Below are 19,299 nucleotides of genomic sequence, written 5' to 3'. Positions count from 1 at the left end.
TTCTCACGCACTGCTCCAGTGTGGTTCCTTTCCATGGGGTGCAGTCCTTCAGGAACAGACTGCTCCAGCGTGGGTCCCCCATGTGATCACAAGTCCTGCCAGAAAACCTGCTACAGCATGGGCTCCTGTCCATGGGCCACAGCTCCTGTCAGGAGCTTGCTCCAGCATTGGCTTTTCATGGGCTGCAGCTTCCTTCAGGGCACATCCTCCTGCTGCAGCAGGGGAACCAGCACAGGCTACAGGATGGATATCTGCTCCAGCTGAAGCTAACCTGCTTCAGCATGGGCTGAATCTCTGCTCTGGTGTGCCTGGAGTACATCCTTCCCCTCCTCTCACCTTGGTGTCTGCAGGGCTGTTTCTCTCACATATTCTCATTCATCTCACAGCATTTCATACCCTTTCTTAAATATGCTCAAAGAGTTACAATAAATGATGTTACATCAGGCTGGTGGACAGTCACCAGTGGGGTTCCCCAGGGCTCAATTTTAGGGCCAGTGCTCTTTAATGATTTTATAAATGATCTGGACACAGCAATCGAATGTACATTAAGTAAGTTTGCTGATGATACTAAATTAGGAGGAGCTACCTCCCCTGAGGTTAGAGACACCTTACAGAGAGATCTGGATGGACTAGGGAGCTGGGCAGTCACTAACTGTATGAAATTTAACAAGAGTGAGTACTGAATTCTGCATTAGGATGGGGTAATCCTGGTTATACATAAAAATTTGGGGATGAGAGGCTGGAGAGCAGCCCCACAGAAAGAGATCTGCAGGGTTTGGGTTGATGGCAAGTTGAATATTAGTCAGCAGTACACTCTGGCAGCCAAAGGGCTGACTGTGCCCTGGGGTGCATCAGACACGGCGTAGCTAACTGGTCGAAGGAGGTGATTGTCCCACTCTATACTGCACTGGTGCAGCCCCACCTCAAGCACTGTGTGCAATTTGGGGCGCTTCAATATAAGAACACCAAACTATTGGAGTGTGTCCAGGGGGACAGTGGAGGGAGAGGTGCTAATCTCCTGTCTCTGGTGACCAGTGATAGGACATGAGGAAATAAAATGAAGCTGCATCAGGGGAAGTTCAGACTGGATATTAGGAAAAGGTTCTTCGCTGAGAGGGTGGTTGGCCACTGGAACAGGCTCCCCAGGAAGGTGGTCACGCCACCAAGCCTGTCAGAGTTCAAGGAATGTCTGAACAATGCTCTTAGTCATAAGATTTACTTTTAGGTAGTCCTGTGAGAAGCAGGGAATTGGACATAATGATCCTTATGGGTCCTCTCCAACCTGAGATATTATATGGTTCTATTAAACCAGAGTACTAACGCTATTACTTTATGAAGTGGAAATAGGTGCAGTAACTGAAATGGACTTTGAAGGGTGAAAGAAACAAGTGTGAGATGTCTTTGGAAGAAAGTAGGAGGCGATGTTCAGCTGCCTTCTGAGATGTCCTGAGATGCCTTGGAGTACCCTGTCTGGCTTTTGTCGTGTGGTCCAGAAGGGTACAAGGTTTTCATAGGTCTGCGCCAGGCCTATACTGATGAATCAGGTACTCCGAAATCTCTGAAACTGGCACTTGACACCTATGTTTAGGGGATTGATTCCACTTTCAAATTGAGTGGGGTTAAAAAAAAAAAAAGTAGGGAAGGCTAAATGATATAGAATATAAAAATAAAGCAAGCAAACAAATAAAATAATGTAGATGACAGCATGGCAAAGGAGGCCATGCAAGAATAACTTGGGTAATGTTGTGGTTTAACCCTCGGCACCACACAGCTGCTTGCTCACTTTCTCCCCATGCCCTCGATGGGGGAAAGAATCAGAAGAGTAAAAGTGAGAAAACTCATGGGTTGAGATAATAACAGATTAATAATTGAAATAAAAAAGTAGTAGTAATAATAATAATATACAAAGGAAGTGATGCATGATACAATTGCTCACCGCCCGCTGACCGATGCCCAGCCTGTCCCTGAACAGTGATCGCTGCCCCCTGGCCAACTCCCCCCAGTTTATATACTGAGCATGATGTCATATGGTATGGAATATCCCTTTGGCCAGTTTGGATCAGCTGTCCCAGCTGTGCCCATTCTCAGCTTGTTGCGCACCTGGCAGAGCACGGGGAGCTGAAAAAGTCCTTGACTAGTGTAAGCACTACTTGGCAACAACTAAAACATAAGTGTGTTATCAACATTATTCTCATCCTAAATCCAAAACACAGCACTATACCAGCTACTAGGAGGAAAATTTACTCTATCTCAGCTGAAACCAGGGCAGCCAGCAAGACCTGATAGCCCTTGGTGGAAAGAGTTGAAGATCACACAAGGTTTTGACCAAACTGAGCTCTATGGAGGAAAGAGTTGTGAAGATACATTAATAATGAAATGCTATTGTATCATTTTGTACAAAGGAGTTCTAGAATAAAAGAAAAGGATGACAAATAGGCCTTAAAAATATTTGGATAGTTTAGCAGTCACTTACTCTAATGACTTCACAGATCTATCTCTGTACTTTCATCAGACCTAATCCCTGTGCTTGTGACATTTCTCCTGATAGTTCAAAGGAGCTAAAATTGAACTTTTCCTACTCCTGCAAGTCTTTTTCCCCTTTTTCTTGGGGATTTACAGTGAATAAATAAGTTCATTAAGCCCACAAACAGAGGACCACAGTTGATTGTGTTGTCTTTCTACATTCAAATATGTATGCTATGTCAAAATATGTGGTTTTTGTTCTGGAGAAAAGTACTGAGCTCTGCTTTGTGTTTGCATCATAATGGGTCTTCGTCCTCACTGTGACATTTTGCCTCTCCTGCTCATTCCCAGATGTTGAGAAGTTGTTTGTTGTTTTTTTTTCTTTCTTTTTCCTGTCATTGTTCTACTGGTTCAGAGCAGCATAGAGTTCAAAATACTGGCTGCAATAGCAGATGTCTTCAAAAATGACAAAAATGACAGAAGGAAACAAACTGACACAGTCAAAGTGTTTTGGGCAATGGTCTTTGTTATTAAGACTGGCAGCTGTGATATGTGCATTACTTGTGGTCTCTGGAAAGAACTATAATTATGGTAGACATTTTATGTTTGGTGGAAATTATGATATCAGATTTGGGCAACATTCCTAAAACATTGTGGCAACTTAAGAGATGTAATAAGGTGTAAAACTGTATTTCAGTTTGTACTGTAAAAGAGATAAGAAGTCACTTTTTGTAGGATAATTGAACTATGATAATGGTTCTGAGTGTATGCTGAACCCCAAATTATTTCTAAGATTATCTCCAGTTTGTTAACTGCACAGGAACAGCTTTCATTTACAAGAATTGGGGAAAAAAACTGCAATATTTAGAATTTTGGCAGTGACTTTTGGCAGGTTTTTTATTTCATTTTTTCTCTCTAAAATATATATTTTCTCAATATGACATATACAAGTGTCAAAGTGTGCATATATGTATATACATTCATATACATACATTCATAAATACGAAAAAAAATATTAAAATCTGCAATTTTAAGCTCCAGGTTCTGAAAGAAATAAAAATTCATTTTCAGTGAACAGTGGAATGATTCACACAAATCATATATTAGAGAAGTCAGTTGAATACACATTACTGCTGAGACTTCGTTGCTTTTGTGTACTGTTCAGATGACCGATACGTAATCTGAGCTTTTTGACACTGCTAATTGGTATCTATTATTCACTTAGAGCCTACATAGTTTCATCATCTAAAGTCATTCTACAAATTTAGAACTGACAGTTCATTAGTTTTTCTTTCTAACTTTTGTGCAATCTTCAATACTCTCATGGCTTGCAATGGGATAGCATATATTAGATATACTGTGTTTTCTTTCTTGCTCTAAGATAGCACGTTTCCTTCATCGACTCTGAAAAAGTAAATGATTTCTGCTTTGAAGGAACAAGTAGCGGCAGTGTAGAAAATTGAAATAGCTGACTGTTTGTTCGCAAGTAAGTCTGAGACCAGAGAGAAACTCAGATTCAAGAAGGAAAGTAGTTCAGGAGCAAACCAGAGACAACGGACAGAATAGATAATGATGGCTGTACATACTCTTCACAGGCAATAGAAAAGACTAGCCGATGCTTTATTAGTTCCTACTATTCTTTTACCAAAAGTAGATTTTGAGTTCCCCATTTTGAAACATAGCCAGCATAAACACTTCAACACCCACTGGTGAATTGTGTCTCAGGGTCTTTCAAACTGGAGGTGGTACCTCCCTCCTCCCTGCTGTTGAATATACTGGACCTCCTCTGAATATATTGTTGTTCCATAGAGATTTAGTACAATTTTTGTTTTGAGAGGAGAATAAACAAAACGTGAGCCCTGGAGAGACTGCAAAAAGGAACATGGGAAGTGTTTTAACCTAATTGTTGTTGTGTTGTCACTGTGGAAATTCCTGAAAATTTCTCTGATCCTCATGTTAGTGAATGGAATGAAAGGTGGCAGCTCTGATACACAAGAGAAGGAGGCAAAACAGTCTATGAACAATGTCTGTTGGTACAAACTAAAGGAAAAGCTTGCGATATAAAAGTGGAGAATGGAATTGTTTTGTTCTCTTCCTAGAGACAAGATAAACAATGTGATTACAGAATCTTACGGACAGAATTTTATGGACAAGAATAATTTATAATATTTCTCATGGCTTTCTTTACGTACTTACAAAGTCAGAAGGCAGAAGCATTTACGGCAGTAACAAGCCCAAACTAATATTTCAGTGTCCTGACTTCAAAGGAAGAAAGGTAGATGGCAAAGAATTCTAGATTTGAAATGCTGACTAGATGACAGGTGGAGATAGAAGATACATATAGTGGCAAATTCTTCAACAGAGAATCAATATTACACATTTAATGTTGATCATAAGGAAAGTGAATTAGAGTCTAAAGAACATAATTAATAGATTAAGAAAAATTGGAGGAAAATCACAGAATCACAGAATGGTAGGGGTTGGAAGGGACCTCTGGAGATCTTCTTATCCAAGCGCCCTCCTTGAGCAGGTACACCTAAAGCAGGATGCACAGGACCACGTCCTGGCAGGTTTTGAATATTTCCAGGGAAGGAGACTCCACAACCTCCCTGGGCAGCCTGTGCCACTGCTCTGGCACCCTCACAGTAAAGAATTTTTATCTCATATTCACATGAAACTTCCTGTGTTCCAGCTTGTGCCCATTGCCCCTTGTCCTGTCGTTGGGCACCACTGAAAAGAGTCTGGCCCCATCCTCTTGACACCCACCCTTTAGATATTTATAAGCATTGATAAGAAAATGTGGCAAAACAAATAGATTACCATTGATAAAACATAGAATGGACGTTTCCACAAGGAAGATTCCTCAAGGTACCAATAGCTTTTACAGCAAACACTCTATTTTTGCACAGTCTGTTAGGGAGCTAAGAGCAAGAAGATTTGGATTTGTGCTGTATTACTGAACCTGAGTTGAAAATGACACCATTCTCTACTACATGTGTATTAAAGCCAATTGTAATAGTGTGCGTGCTAAAGACTGAGTGAAAAAAAGAAGAAGACATAGCATAACTGATTGCAAATTATGGACAACATGGAAGTGGATGATCCCAATTAGATATGGATCAGAATTCTGAGATAGAAGATGCCAATTTAAAGTTGATAGGCAATATTTGGTCTCAAAAAAAAAAAAAAATTGGTGTCCAGACATAATTTTTTCTGAGGATCATTGGTACTGAGCTGGAAATAGTCTGTCTACTAGATTAAATTTACTGGTAGCTATATTTTTTCCAAGACACTTATAGTTTTTTCTGTATATCATAAGCTGGTGAGGGAGAGTAGCAGAGTCATCAGGAAAGGTAATCACTACCTGGTGTAATCCAAAACAGTTGATCTGTTCCACAGCTTGCTCCTTTGTTGTATTTTACTCAGAAAAGATAGCACTCTTGATTGTACTGCCAAAATTATTACGGAAGTGACAGCCAGTGCCTGCTTCCCTTTTTTCCTGATTTTTTTTTTCAAGTGGATATACCTTAGTGTATGTTGTGCAAGCCCTAACATTGAGGAAATAATGAAGCCTTCTCTATATATACAGTAAATGTTTGCCAGCTGTAAGAAGAGCTGTAGAGCACCACTATCGGTAAAGAAACCCAGTGTCAGCTGGTGTCCTCTGCAGAACAACAAACCACATTTAAAAGCAATGAATGTTCAGCTCCTATATGAAGTAGCATAATATGTGTGGAAAAAAGTTGTGTCATGTCTAGGAGTTTTCAGTCCAAGTCACATCTGAGATTCTACTCAGTTGGCAGTAAAATATTGTTAGAGCTTGTTTAAAGTATGTAAGTGATCAAAGTGTGTTTCATTTGTTTGCTTCTTTTAATTACTAAATACACCAATGATATTAAGGGAATTCTGTATCAAAGGTGAAAACAGTTGTGAAAATTGCAAGGCAATATTCTATAATAAAAGAAAATTAAATCTGATATCACAGGGTAAAAAAAGTCACAACAGGAATCAGTTATATTCTATATTATAAAAGAAACTGGAAATATATCAGGCTGAATTTAGTCATAGTGAAGGTAAAGAAGTCCCTTAATCTGGAGAAAATCTTTCTGGGTCCACATACTCATTTTTAGCCATGACCTGCTATGATTCTCACAGATGAAAGGGTTTATTATGTATTCTCATGGTCAGATCAGTAGCTGAAAAAGATGACATCCTGAGACACCTGACCTTTCTTGATGAATAGGTCAACATGGCTTTAAACCAAGATTTAGAGCTGTTTGGAGCTTTCTGAGCTACAAAAAGCAGCAGATTATTACAAATTAATTGATCCTTTTGATTTCTCAAATTGCCTTTCTGTCTCCACATTGGATCAAAATTAAGGTTCAAAGAAGGTGTCCCCTTTCAGACTTAAGTGTAATTAGCAAGTTCCTTTCACTTCAATTCAGCCTACGAAGCACTTCCCAAGTTAAAAGTTTGTGTCCTGAAATCAGTTAACTTTTTGGGTGTATTCAGTTGATGAAATATCTGATTCATTATTTCTGTTACCTATTGATTAACATAAGGGACTTGAAAAAAACGCTCTGTCTTTATCACTCTGTTCAAAAACTTGTCTTGCTTGTTTAGGTGAGCTGCTGTTTCACAGAACCTTTCTGCTCTCTTAAACTATCTTCTTTAACAGGTGGTGCAAACCAATACGGATAAACCTGTAAGTAAAACAGGTAGCCCTGAGGACCTGACAGCTGTATTACATATTTTTCAGGGTTTTTCACTTTGCACCAGATCGTGTCTGGTCCTGCAAACTGAATGTTCATTTGCAGCTAGAATCCATTAAATAGCTTATTTGAATTTCCTCACCCCAGAATGATCCATGAGACAAACTGTGGAAAATAACAGATTTTTTTAGAAGTTTGTGAAAGAGAGTTAATCCTTCTGTTATTTCTTTTCTGTCCTTCCTCAGTTTTGTTATCTTTGAGTTGAGCGTATGTACACAAGAAGATTATATAATAATGTCTGAACATAAAGGATATAAATTACAAATATAAGATCCTACTGTTTAAAAATATTTCAATTGATCATTAACTGGTATATTAACATTTCTGTTCATTAATTTGCCCATTGGTTTTGATGCAGCAAAGGGGTTTGGCTTTGCTTTTAGCAAGCTGAATTTAAATGGTGGTTAATAAACCTGAAGCAACAGCTGATGTGAAATCTCAGTCACAGACCTAAATGACATCTCTTTTAGCTGTGAGAGACTGTATGCCATAGAAAATCATCAATTTGTAGTATTTTTTCCTTTTTGCTGTGATTTTTTTAAATCAAGCATCTCCTAACAATGTACCAAGTCATTTATAAGTAAGTGGTCAGAAAAAAAGTATTTGGAGAAGGGTAATAAGACTTAGTTATCCAGAATTGTACAGTTATCTTGGTTGACTGAATACACACTTGTGATGCCCAGCAGAGATAATAAAAAACAAACAGTAGTAAATATTCTTCAGTGGTGGGAAAAAAAAAAAAAAAAAAAAGTGATTTAGGAGTCTCTGGAGGTAGCAACAATGTATATTTCTAAATTAATCTTTTTGAAGCCATCTTGGTTTTATTAATTACATTAATATAAATGTGAACTGCTCGTGAATTAGGATCTTTACTTCTAAAGTTCATGATTGCTGGAGTTGAATACAACATGAGAAGTTATAAAACCAGTACACCTAATTAATCATTGCCCATCTTTGAGTCAGATAAAAGATCATATATATGTTCTCAAGCTGCCCTACTTACAGGTAAAATATTGAAGCTTAAAGGACTGTAAAATTATGAAGCCTATTCAAGCTGTCATATTTTAATTTGCTATTGGGATGAGCTAAGAGAGCAAAAGCAATTAACTACCATACTGGCTGATAAGCAGTAACTTGTTATTTTTTAGTATCTTTCTTCTTTTCCCCTTGGACAAAACAGTAAACTATATACAAATGGCTAAATATTTTCTCATGGTTTCCAAGTTCTCCAGCTGTGATTCTTGTGTCTTTCATTGATGTGTTTATATATTATGTTTTCAAAATAAGCCAGAAATGTGACCATCTTTTATGGAAGCATGTGGTACACTATTTTTAGCTGTACCACATTTCTAGCTCAAGATCATCTGTGAATATTCACTGCTAACAAAATCATAATATTACTGTGGATGGTATTTAGAAGAATGCCTCAACTTAAGGCCCCAGTAATGAAAATCATACCTGGTACTTGCTGTGGTTTTGATTTATCTAAATCAGATCCCCAAAAAAGCCATTCACATTTTGTAAGAATTTTGAAATTATTTTCCTTTGGAAATGTTCCTTAACAAAAGCATTGTGTTACACAATTGCTTTTTTGTGTTTTTGTGTTTGTTTGTTTGTTTGTTTGGGGTTTTTTTAGTGAATAGCATGACAGTTTTACTGAAGGTTGAAGGATTGTGTAAAGTTACATGCTGTTAGTAAAGTTTGTAAAAAATAGGTCTTTAAGAATAATGAAGGGTATGAAATGTGGAGTGTAAAATGTGTTTCACTAATCAGTTGTCTTTGATACTGAGAGGCTATCGTGTTAACAACTGGGACATCTGCATGATTGGAAAATTATCAGAAAGACTGAGCACTAATTTCTATGTCTGTTTTACAGTCATATGCTAATGTGCCACTTGGTTCATATCACAGGAAGCAAACCCAAATTAGAATTAAATGTCATGCTGTATTTTGCTGCCTACATGATTTAATAATCTATTGCTTCTGCTAATTTATAGGTAATTTATAATTACCATGAAAATACCTTTTTTAAAAAGTTTGGGTTTTTCTTTTAATCTATGAAATGTATAATATATATATCAATGTAAATGACACCAGTTTCTAACTTTTTTGCAGACTTGTCCTCAGTTCTGTCTCTGACTACTTTGCTGCCATGTTTACAAGTGATGTTTGTGAAGCCAAGCAAGAGGAGATCAAAATGGAAGGCATAGACCCCAATGCACTGTGGGATCTTGTTCAGTTTGCCTATACAGGTATTGTACTATATTAATTATACTTCCTATAGGGAAAAATTTTGATACTTTTGTTGGATACATGCCAATGAATTATATTGTAAATATTTTTTCTTTTTAATCTCAATCAATCAAAACACTTATTTACCACTTCTAAGGCTGAATTCAGATTGTTATCTCTTATCTCCAAACTGTTAAATATTTCAGGCTTGGTAAGTAAGTACAAGAGGACAGTCTAGCCTAGACTGTAGTCTATTTTTCTTGGTTTTCAAATAATTAAAAAGTGTGCCTTATATGCACATGATTCAGATTACATGAGATCACTGAAGGAACAGCTATATTTTTTAATAGCCATATATTACTGTCTTAGTCAAATTTCAGTTTAAATAATTACATAAATCTTTTAAAATTTTAAATAATAAAACATTTGAGCTGGACATTGTTGTCACTTTCATTTCCTGTTATAAGCTGGTACTCTGTTGTGTACTGTAATGTAATTTGTGAATGACTCATAACTCAGTTAATAACTCAGAACTTCCTTCTGAATAGTTATTACATTTTAATGCATAATAGATTTGGGTTTTATCCTTCTTAAACAAGCTGTTAGGCACAATGTATCTGAAGTGCATTAACATGAAGGAATACTAAAGTTACAAAATAAAGTAATTAAAAGACAGGAAATGCCAATAACAAGATTTGCATTCTGAATTCATCTCCCTTTGCCTATGAATCATGTAAGTATAAATTATATGCTGTTTTCTATTTCTGTTTCCTAAAAGACATCCTCATATTGTTATAAATTAACACTATTTTATCATGAAGGTTCTATTGAATATTTGATTTAGCTTCAATTTTAAATGGATAGCCCATACCCTGCAGTTTTAGTCCTCTCTACATACACATATATTAATTTAAGCATAAGCTGCTGTTTGCTTTGATATATTTAACCAGGATATGTGCTGTTTATTTTATGGCATTACAACTTTGTCACCTTAATAGGAAACAGAACCTGCAAATAAACATAATTTAAGTTATAAATATTCTTTCTCATAATCATGTTTGAGAAATTCAGGTTCTAGGGATGTCAGACCATGTTCACTTATATAGTACTCTACCTGTTCAAAGGGTAGTGCCTGCTCCCTTCAGTTGTGGTTTTGCCATTCAGGAATGTACATCGTCCAGAGGGTTTCAAGCTGGGGAACCATTAAATGAAGAATATGTAAATAGTTCTCATCTAACATGAGAAGGATATAATCTGATTACCAGGTATGAGTGTAAAATGAATGGCACAGGAATACCAGGACAGAAATCAAGAATACCTTGGCACAGAATAGCAAAAGATGTTACAGGTAACATTAAATCATTCTGTAAAAGTAAGGTAAGAGAAAGAGGAGGTAAGAGGAAGATGAGGGATAGTGTTGTTTCCCTGGGAGCAAAACTGTGGAAATATTGAAGTACTGCATGGTTCTTTTGCCTCTGTTTTCACTAAAAGCTCATATGCAGGCACACAGCACAGTTAATATTGACAACAAAAGATAGCATGTAAGTGTAGATTAAGAAAAGAGATAGAAGGAAGCGAAAAATACTTAACCTTTTTCAATATGAATGAAGCTATGACAGAAATGTATTGCTAACCTCCGAGAACTTTGGAGGCTGGAGGAGGTAATCACAGAATCACAGAATGGTAGGGGTTGAAAGGGGCCTCTGGAGATCATCTTGCCCAACCCCTCTGCTTGAGCAGGCACACCTAGAGCAAGGGGCACAGGAATGCGTCCAGGTGGGTTTTGAATGTCTCCAGGGAAGGAGACTCCACAACCTCTCTGGGCAGCCTGTTCCACTGCTCTGTCACCCTCACAGGAAATAAGTTTTTTCTCATGTTTATCTGGAACCTCCTCTGTTCCAGCTTGTGCCCATTGCCCCTTGTCCTGTCATTGGGTGCTATTGAAAAGAGGCTAGTCCCATCATCCTGACACCCACCCTTTATATATTTATAGGTACTGATGAAATCCCCCCTCATTCTTCTCCAGGCTGAACAAACCCAAGTCTCTCAGCCTTTCCTCATATGGGAGATGCTCCAGTCCCCTGATCATCTTGGTAGCTCTCTGCTGGACTTGCTTGAGCAGTTCCCTGTTTTTCTTAAGCTGGGGGGCCCAAAACTGTACGCAATACTCCAGATGTGGTCTCACCAGGGCAGAGTAGAGAGGGAGGATAACCTCCTTCAATCTGCTGTCCACACTCCTTTTAATGCATCCCAGGATACCGTTGCCCTTCTTGGCCACAAGGGCACATTGCTGGCTCAGGGTCAGCTTGCTGTCCACCAGCACTCCTATGTCCTTCTCGACAGAGCTGCTTTCCAGTAGTTCAGCCCCCAGCCTGTACTGCTGCAGGGGGTTGTTCCTTCGCAGGTGCAGGACCTTGCACTTGCTTTTGCTGGATTTCGTCAGGTTCCCCTCGGCCCAGCTCTCCGGCCTGTCCAGGTCTCGCTGGATGGCAGCACAGCCTTCTGGTGTATCAGCCACCCCTCCCAGCTTGGTGTCATCAGTGAACTTGCTGAGGTTACACTCTATCCCATCAATCAGGTCATTGATGAATATGTTGAGCAGAACTGGACCCAGCACAGAGCCCTGGGGAATACCGCTAGTGACAGGCCTCCAGCTAGACTCTGCCCCATTGATCATGACCCTCTGAGTTCTGTGGTTGAGCCAGTTCTCAATCCACCTCGCTCTCCTCTCTTCCAACCCACACTTCCTTAGCTTGTCCATGAGGATGCTATGGAAGACAGTGTCAAAAGCCTTACTGAAGTCAAGATAGACAACATCCACTGTGCTCCCTTCATCAACCCAGCCAGTCACACCATCACAGAAAGCTGTCAGGTTGCTCAAGCGTGATCTTCCCTTTGGTGAATCCATGTTGGCTATTTCTGATAACATTCTTTTCCTCTACATGCCTGGAGATGACCTCCAGAATGAACTGCTCCATCACCTTCCCAGGGAAGGAGGTGAGGCTGACTGGCCTATAGTTCCCCAGGTCCTCCTTTTTGCCCTTTTTGAAGATTGGAGTGACATTTGCTGTCCTCCATCCTCGGGCACCTCTCCTGTCCTCCGTGCCCTTTCAAAGATGATGGCGAGTGACTCAGCAAGAATATCCGCCAGCTCCCTCAGCACTCATGTGTGCATCCCATCGGGGCCTATGGATTTGCAAGGATCCAGTTTGCGTAGGTGATCTCTGACCCAATCCTCCTCAACCAAAGGGAAGTCTTCCTTTCTCCAGATTTTTCCTCTCTCCTCTGGGGGCTGAGATGCCTGAGGGCCAGCCTTAGCAGTAAAGACCGAGGCAAAGAAGGCATTCAGTAACTTCTCTGGATCCTGCATCACCAGGGCCCCTTCTTTGTTCGTCAGTGGCCCCACTGTGTCCCCAGTCTTCCTTCTACTGCTGATGTATTTCAAGAAGCCCTTCTTGTTTTCTTTGACATGCATTGCCAGATTTATTTCCAAGTGGGCCTTGGCCTTCCTCATCGCATTTCTGCATACCCTGACAACATTCCTATACTCCTCCCAAGTGGCCAGTCCCTTTTTCCACACACTCTGAACCTCCCTCTTCCGCAATGAATAACTAGACAAAGCAAACTCCTTCCACTTTCTGCAAAAGATTAAGATTTTCAGCTGCTTTACTCTCCTTGATTTACCTCTGTCTTGTAATGTTTATTATATGAGGTAGAAGACTTGGAGGTGTCTTCTTATGGTTAGGTAATTAAGGACTAGCCTTCACAAATGGAGGAAAAGAGAGCTCTGCAGGGAGTGTAATTCCAGTGTTTTCTAATTTACCTCATATGAGTTTGCATCTGTAATTTTATTTCATTTAAAGTGTTACATAAAGCCCAAACTACATTAAAAATGGCATAATTATGTGCCATCTTAATGTCAGCTTGAAGAATTAGAAACTTAAGGTGGTAACAAAAGTCTTTATTTTCTGTCACTTTCAGTGGTAATCCACCATTATACTTTTAGTCCTAACCCATTTGGTGAGAGCAATTAAGAATTTAAAAATGTCTTCTTAGGTTTACACTTGAAAAGGAAATTTCAGAAGTACTTGCTGACAAGAAAAGAGTGATGAGATTCAGGAAACATGAGTCCATTTTGCATGCTAAAAGAGAACAAATATCGGATGCCATGGACTGTTCTGTTTTTCATTACTCTGTCTTGCATTTCTCTTCCATCAGGTTCTTTGTCCTGACTTAGTCTGACTGATCCTGATTTTTACTCAGCTTGTGTCCTCATCTCTTGAAATTCATGTTAGGTTATTTATTTGTCTATTCGTTTTCTCTGCATCAGATGTCTTGTCAAACTTCTAAATTTCCTAGCTACAGTTATGATAGTAAATTAAACAGTGCTAGGGAACATTTGCAGGAATTGGAATTATCTATATTGATCCTGGCAGTTTTAGCCAAATCCAACTAGGAATTTCTCTAACAAACCTTGGGTATAGCCTTGTAATGAATGAGGCCATCCTTGTGCAGAGGGAAGAGCATTCAATAGTACTATGGACAATTCAGTGATAACTCACAGGTGATCAGGGGATTCTTAGAATACGGTCCCAAGCTCGTTCAGTTTACTGAAATCAAACAGTCTTTGCTCCTTGGTTAATCATTCTGTTTTCCCATGTTCTTTGCCAGATCAAAACCTGTCCCCTCAAACCTTATTTTTTTCCCTTCCCTTCCCTTCCCTTCCCTTCCCTTCCCTTCCCTTCCCTTCCCTTCCCTTCCCTTCCCTTCCCTTCCCTTCCCTTCCCTTCCCTTCCCTTCCCTGTCTCATGATTTATCTAGCTTTATAGTTTATGTCTTTTCTTGCCCTCTAATTCCTCATTTACCACCAGTCTAGTTTATGCCCCTTTTTCCTTTGAGTCAGTTTACTTTATTCTTTGTGCTCCATGGATGCAGGCAAGGGGAACACTGAAAAGTAGAGGAAATAGGCACTGTTCTGATACCCAGCAGTGTAGAAGACAGCAGAAATTCCTGCTCAGATTTCTAATCTGTAATCTGGAGTGTACATAGTCTAGACAGAATATCTGGAGAATTCAGCTGCCAAATTCCAATTACTGACTGCGCAATATGTGAAAAGGTTTGCAGCAACTCATGTCTGAGCTGTTTATTCTTTTACCCCAGGAACTGCAAACGATTTTGACAAATGGGCAGTTACTCAGCCTTCTTCCATTTTGTTTTTCCTGTCACTACCTTCTTAGCTCAAGGAGATTAAAAAAAATTAATTTCACATATACCTGCTGCTGTTAGAGAGAAGTTTTTCCCTGGGGACAACTGAACATTTCAGGAAAATACATCTGAACATGGGCTTGTTTGCAAAAGACATAGAAGTTAAGAGAATACACCGTAAATATTTTTAGATATAATTTAAAAAGGGAACAATTTCCACCTTATATTAACTGTAATTGAGTCAGTTTAATTTTTTTAGAATCTAGTGAAATTATTTTATCTTTACTATGAATCACACATATTAAATAGTAGTTTTAGAAGGGTAAAATATGCATATCTATGAAAACTATTACTATAGATAAAAGTATGTTGTACCAATACCAGGTCTTTCAGTTCCAGCAATAAAATCAAATACTGTTGCATAATATCAGAATTAAAGTTTAGCAAAGGGGCGGTTTTGTACACCAGAGACCTGAAGAAAGAGGTATTTTTATCTGAAAGAAGAGTTGTTAATGACTGCTATATCCTTCAGTACAAAAAAAGGGAATAATATTAGTTTGGTAACTAGTTACGCATTGCTTTGTGTATCTTCAAATTTTCCTTTTAACTCCTGTTAATTAAAATAGTGTAAAATGACTGGTAAAATAGTGTAAAATCCATATGCTTCTGAAAGGACATGATTTTCTGGACAGAATTTCTGAAGTCGCTGTTCAGTGGCATTTCCTTTAAATAGCTGAAATAGCTGATAACTCCACTTTGTTCAAAACAACAAAATTATATTGTCTATTTTTTAACAATCATTACTAAATGTTCTTTCTTTTGTTCCTTTCTAAACACATTCTGTAACTGTGGGTAGATGAGCCTCCGTATTGGGCCAGATCATAAATGCATTAACTCAGAGACTTACCAGTAATAATATCTGATAGTAGATATTTGGTAGCATGTTACGAATAGTCATAATTTGGCTGGCATGTCCTCCTACCTTCCAGCTTTATGGAACATAGTTTCATCTATTTCGATACTGTTCAAATATGAGTTTGTCTAATCCTTTTGAAAGCCTGTGTAGTTTCAGCCTCTACAGCATACTGTAGTAGTGAGTTAAACTCTCTAAAATATGTTAATGCCTTTCATATTTCCAAATTTTCTGTCTGATAATTATTTTTGTTTTCTCATAGTTTCTACTTATGTGAGAAATAAAAAATAATCATTCCTTTTCACCTCATTTGTGCAAATCATTGCTTTATCTGTTTCTATTTTACACAATAAATCCTCATTTAGCAGATTACTAATATCATTAACAGCTTCAGAAATATGAAACCATGCAATACAGAAAGTAATGTTCGTTCAGTCTGAAATCATCATTTATTACCATCATATATAACCTATTCTTATATTTCCTTTAGCATAATTGATCTTGGTTTGGACCAGCACGGAAAGGTTGGTGATTGCTTGACAACACCTTTAATATTTTTTTTTGTTGTTCTAAGCCTTCAGTGAGAAGAAAAAACACAACCAAACTAAAATGTCAGTGAGACAGTTGAATTTTTTTAATTTCAGTTCTGCAAGTCAGTGCATTTTGAATCTGGTCAGAAGCATCCTAAATACCCGTAGGGAGGTAAAAATTTTCTGTTAGAACATATTTGGCATATTTTTATTCCCATTATAAAGGAAGAGAAATAAAAGGGTAAAAATATTTTTGGTGTAAATGTGGTTTTGTAGCTTTTCTAAAAGTGGTAGGTTTTATTATTATAGTCTCCTTTAAATATGTATTTTTTGACTAAAATGTACTTTCCCCAGTTTTAGAATATGGGATGTGGAAGCTGCTACCCTTTCTCAGTAATGAAAACAAAACTAAAGAAATCTTGAAAACTAGTTCATTATTGTACATCTTAATCTGTTAAAATAAATTTAAAAAATATTTTTACTAAAAAAGTAAAAGAAAATTAATAGATCTTACCTATTTCAAAATTAGGGTATTCCTCTATGCTTATTTAAAACTTACATTGGAATTTAATTTTATTATGAAAAAGCAGAATTCTGATCCAGTTGAGAATCAGAATTCCTACACCCCATGAGCTAAAGATAATTTTTTGCTACTATCGTATTAGCTTCCTTATGCCTTTCTATCACTCTTGGTTGTTTATTAGATTTAAATCTTTTAAACAAACTCTGTATTTCAGTCTTTCATTTTTTTAATGGAAAGTGTTCAATCTTTGACCTAATTAAAAAGTAGCATTTTTTCCTTATTTGGCTTTGTATTTAATCATTCAAAATGTTTTCTGTTATGAAAGTTGCTAAACAATTTTATTTATCTATATAGATTTAAAATATATAGATATATAAAGAAAAATTATATGTAGAGATCAAATATGTATACATCTATTTAAAACAAAACCTTCTCTGCTACCCAAAATAATAAAGGCTACATTTATTTTCAAGGTGTTCCGTTTTCATCATGACATTGTGTTCATATATGATCAAGAGCAATTTCTTGTATGGATATTGAGCCTTTAAAAAAGCTAAAGAAAAGTAAAAAATAACTAAATAATATCTCAATGGGAGTCAAAGAAAAGGTAGTCAGGTAGAAAACCTAGAGAATTTAGTTTAGATAGAAAAAAAAGTTTATTGTCTCTCAGCCAATTGTGTGAATTCAGGATATTACTTACTTTGCAAAGGAAAATGAACATTTTAAACCTAATCAACTTCAGGAAGAGCTTGCCATCTATGAGGAATCAGCATATTAAATCTAGTCATGTTTCTGAGACTATATTTATGAGTAAAGTTGGACAAATGCTTAAGTAAGATACAATGTTAATTTTTTATTTAACTATAATTGGGTATTGATATTTATTTAAATATAATTATTAATATATTAAATAAAAATTATGTCTTTATTTATTGTTCTTTTAAAATAGGCAGTCGTTTTGGACTTTTTTTTTTTTCTTAAACAAAATACTACTCCATTAAATAAAGGAATCACAGTACTTAATTATATTATGAGAGGCTTTATGCAGTGGTAAATTTTGCTCTCCATATCTCCTTAATAGGCCAATGACAGTCATGACACACTATGAAGCTGGACTGTGTTCACTCATGTATAAAAGCAAATAGAGTTCTAAGTAACTGGCAAGGTAGAATTGCATGGTTACGAGCAGACTATCAAGTCCTGTGCAGCCTCTATAAGAGCTGCTCCTAAGCGAAGGCAGCTGTCCACCTAAGAGTAGTGACAGGAAGACACAAAATTAGACTGCCAAACATGCAAGACAGGAAAAATTGTTGCAGTTTCTGTGAAGAGGCAGCATGGCTAATTATGAAGTTATTGTGGTAAATGTAGCTATAAGACACAATTTGAAGCTGAAAAAATTGAAGTGTGTAGAAGTATGTACTACAAACTCTGTTAGACGGGCTTTGTCATCCTTTTGGTTTTTGTTTTATATATACCGATTATAACTGAATAACTTGGTTTTGTAAATTAATAAAGTAGTGGCTGCATATTGTTTTAGCTGAAATAAGCCCAAAGTTTTCTAATTACATAAGCTAAATTTGGATGTAATTATAAATTGTGTAACTCAAATTATATATGTACACAGTGTAGTTTTATTAGTAAAATGCTGCATCAAAATTATGTGCTTCTTGTAGTTTGCATAGATTCACAAGGCCAAACCACAAAGGTTTTCCCACTTTTTTTTTTTTGTGAAGGATATATTTGACCAGTAAAATATATGCAACTTCTATATAAGGTACAGGTTTAATCTATCCACACACTGCTGCTTTGGTTGGTTTATTCAAATAAATAAAGCATGTTTCATCTGTGATATAACAGAATTATAACTTAAGAAGGAACAAGCTTCCTCTTTTGCATGTCTATGAAATGTTTCATGTGAGCCAGCTGAGGAACTCTGAAGCCAGTGCTTATGTGCAATGGCTATGCAGCAAGTATGTTTCATTTTTCAAGCAGCAAGATGATTGATAGAAGAAAATCGAGGACTGAGATCCTAGTGCCCTGGGATGCATGGATATGTATTCTTCGATCTTTTTAGAATTTAAGATAAGCAGTAATGGAGAAGATTATTTTTTCACCTCATTTTATTCTGTAATGCTTCTTTCTTGATCTTAAAACTTGTGTTTTCATTGTTTTCAATTGCACTTAAATATTTTAGATCAGACTGCAACTAGAGATTGAGCTTCTGGTATTTTGCTGCCATTGGTGACTCTGGGAGCCTTCCTTTGAAGTTACAACAGAGCTGTGAAGATACTATAGATTTCCTCAGACTGCATAGGTCTATCTAATTAGTATGCGTTCCCAACAGTGATCAGAAGAACAGCCTGGTGCTTTTATACATTAATGAAACTGAAAAAGCAAAAATCAGTTAACTAATAGAAAACAAACAAAAAAAAAGCATACCACCCTCATTTATTTACGCACATCTGAAAAAAAAACAGAGCATAGAAGAAGTTCAAGACCTACAGCATAGCTTTTAATTAGATTTTATTTGGGGAATTCTTTAATTAAAGGACTGTCAAGTGTCTTCTCTGTCAGTGTTATATCTAATAACACACACAGGGCAGACAGCAGGGATGTAGGAAGAAAGAAACTGCCTTTAAGCACAAAGTCTCTCTAGTTTTC

The 19,299-nt window shown here is 37.2% G+C and overlaps 1 protein-coding gene across 1 annotated transcript in view; it reads left to right on the top strand.

Annotated features, from left to right (window-relative positions):
- KLHL1 (kelch like family member 1) overlaps positions 1–19,299 on the top strand; it is a 251,707-nt gene that overhangs the window by 75,310 nt on the left and 157,098 nt on the right. Inside the window, exon 3 of the mRNA XM_075088110.1 lies at positions 9,351–9,487. Within this exon, the coding sequence (XP_074944211.1) occupies positions 9,351–9,487 (137 nt within the window). The remainder of the gene's footprint in view (positions 1–9,350; positions 9,488–19,299) is intronic.

The sequence above is a fragment of the Phalacrocorax aristotelis genome, chromosome 1, assembly GCF_949628215.1.
Source record: "Phalacrocorax aristotelis chromosome 1, bGulAri2.1, whole genome shotgun sequence".
Lineage (NCBI taxonomy): Eukaryota > Metazoa > Chordata > Aves > Suliformes > Phalacrocoracidae > Phalacrocorax > Phalacrocorax aristotelis.
This window is presented reverse-complemented; position numbering and strand designations above follow the sequence as displayed.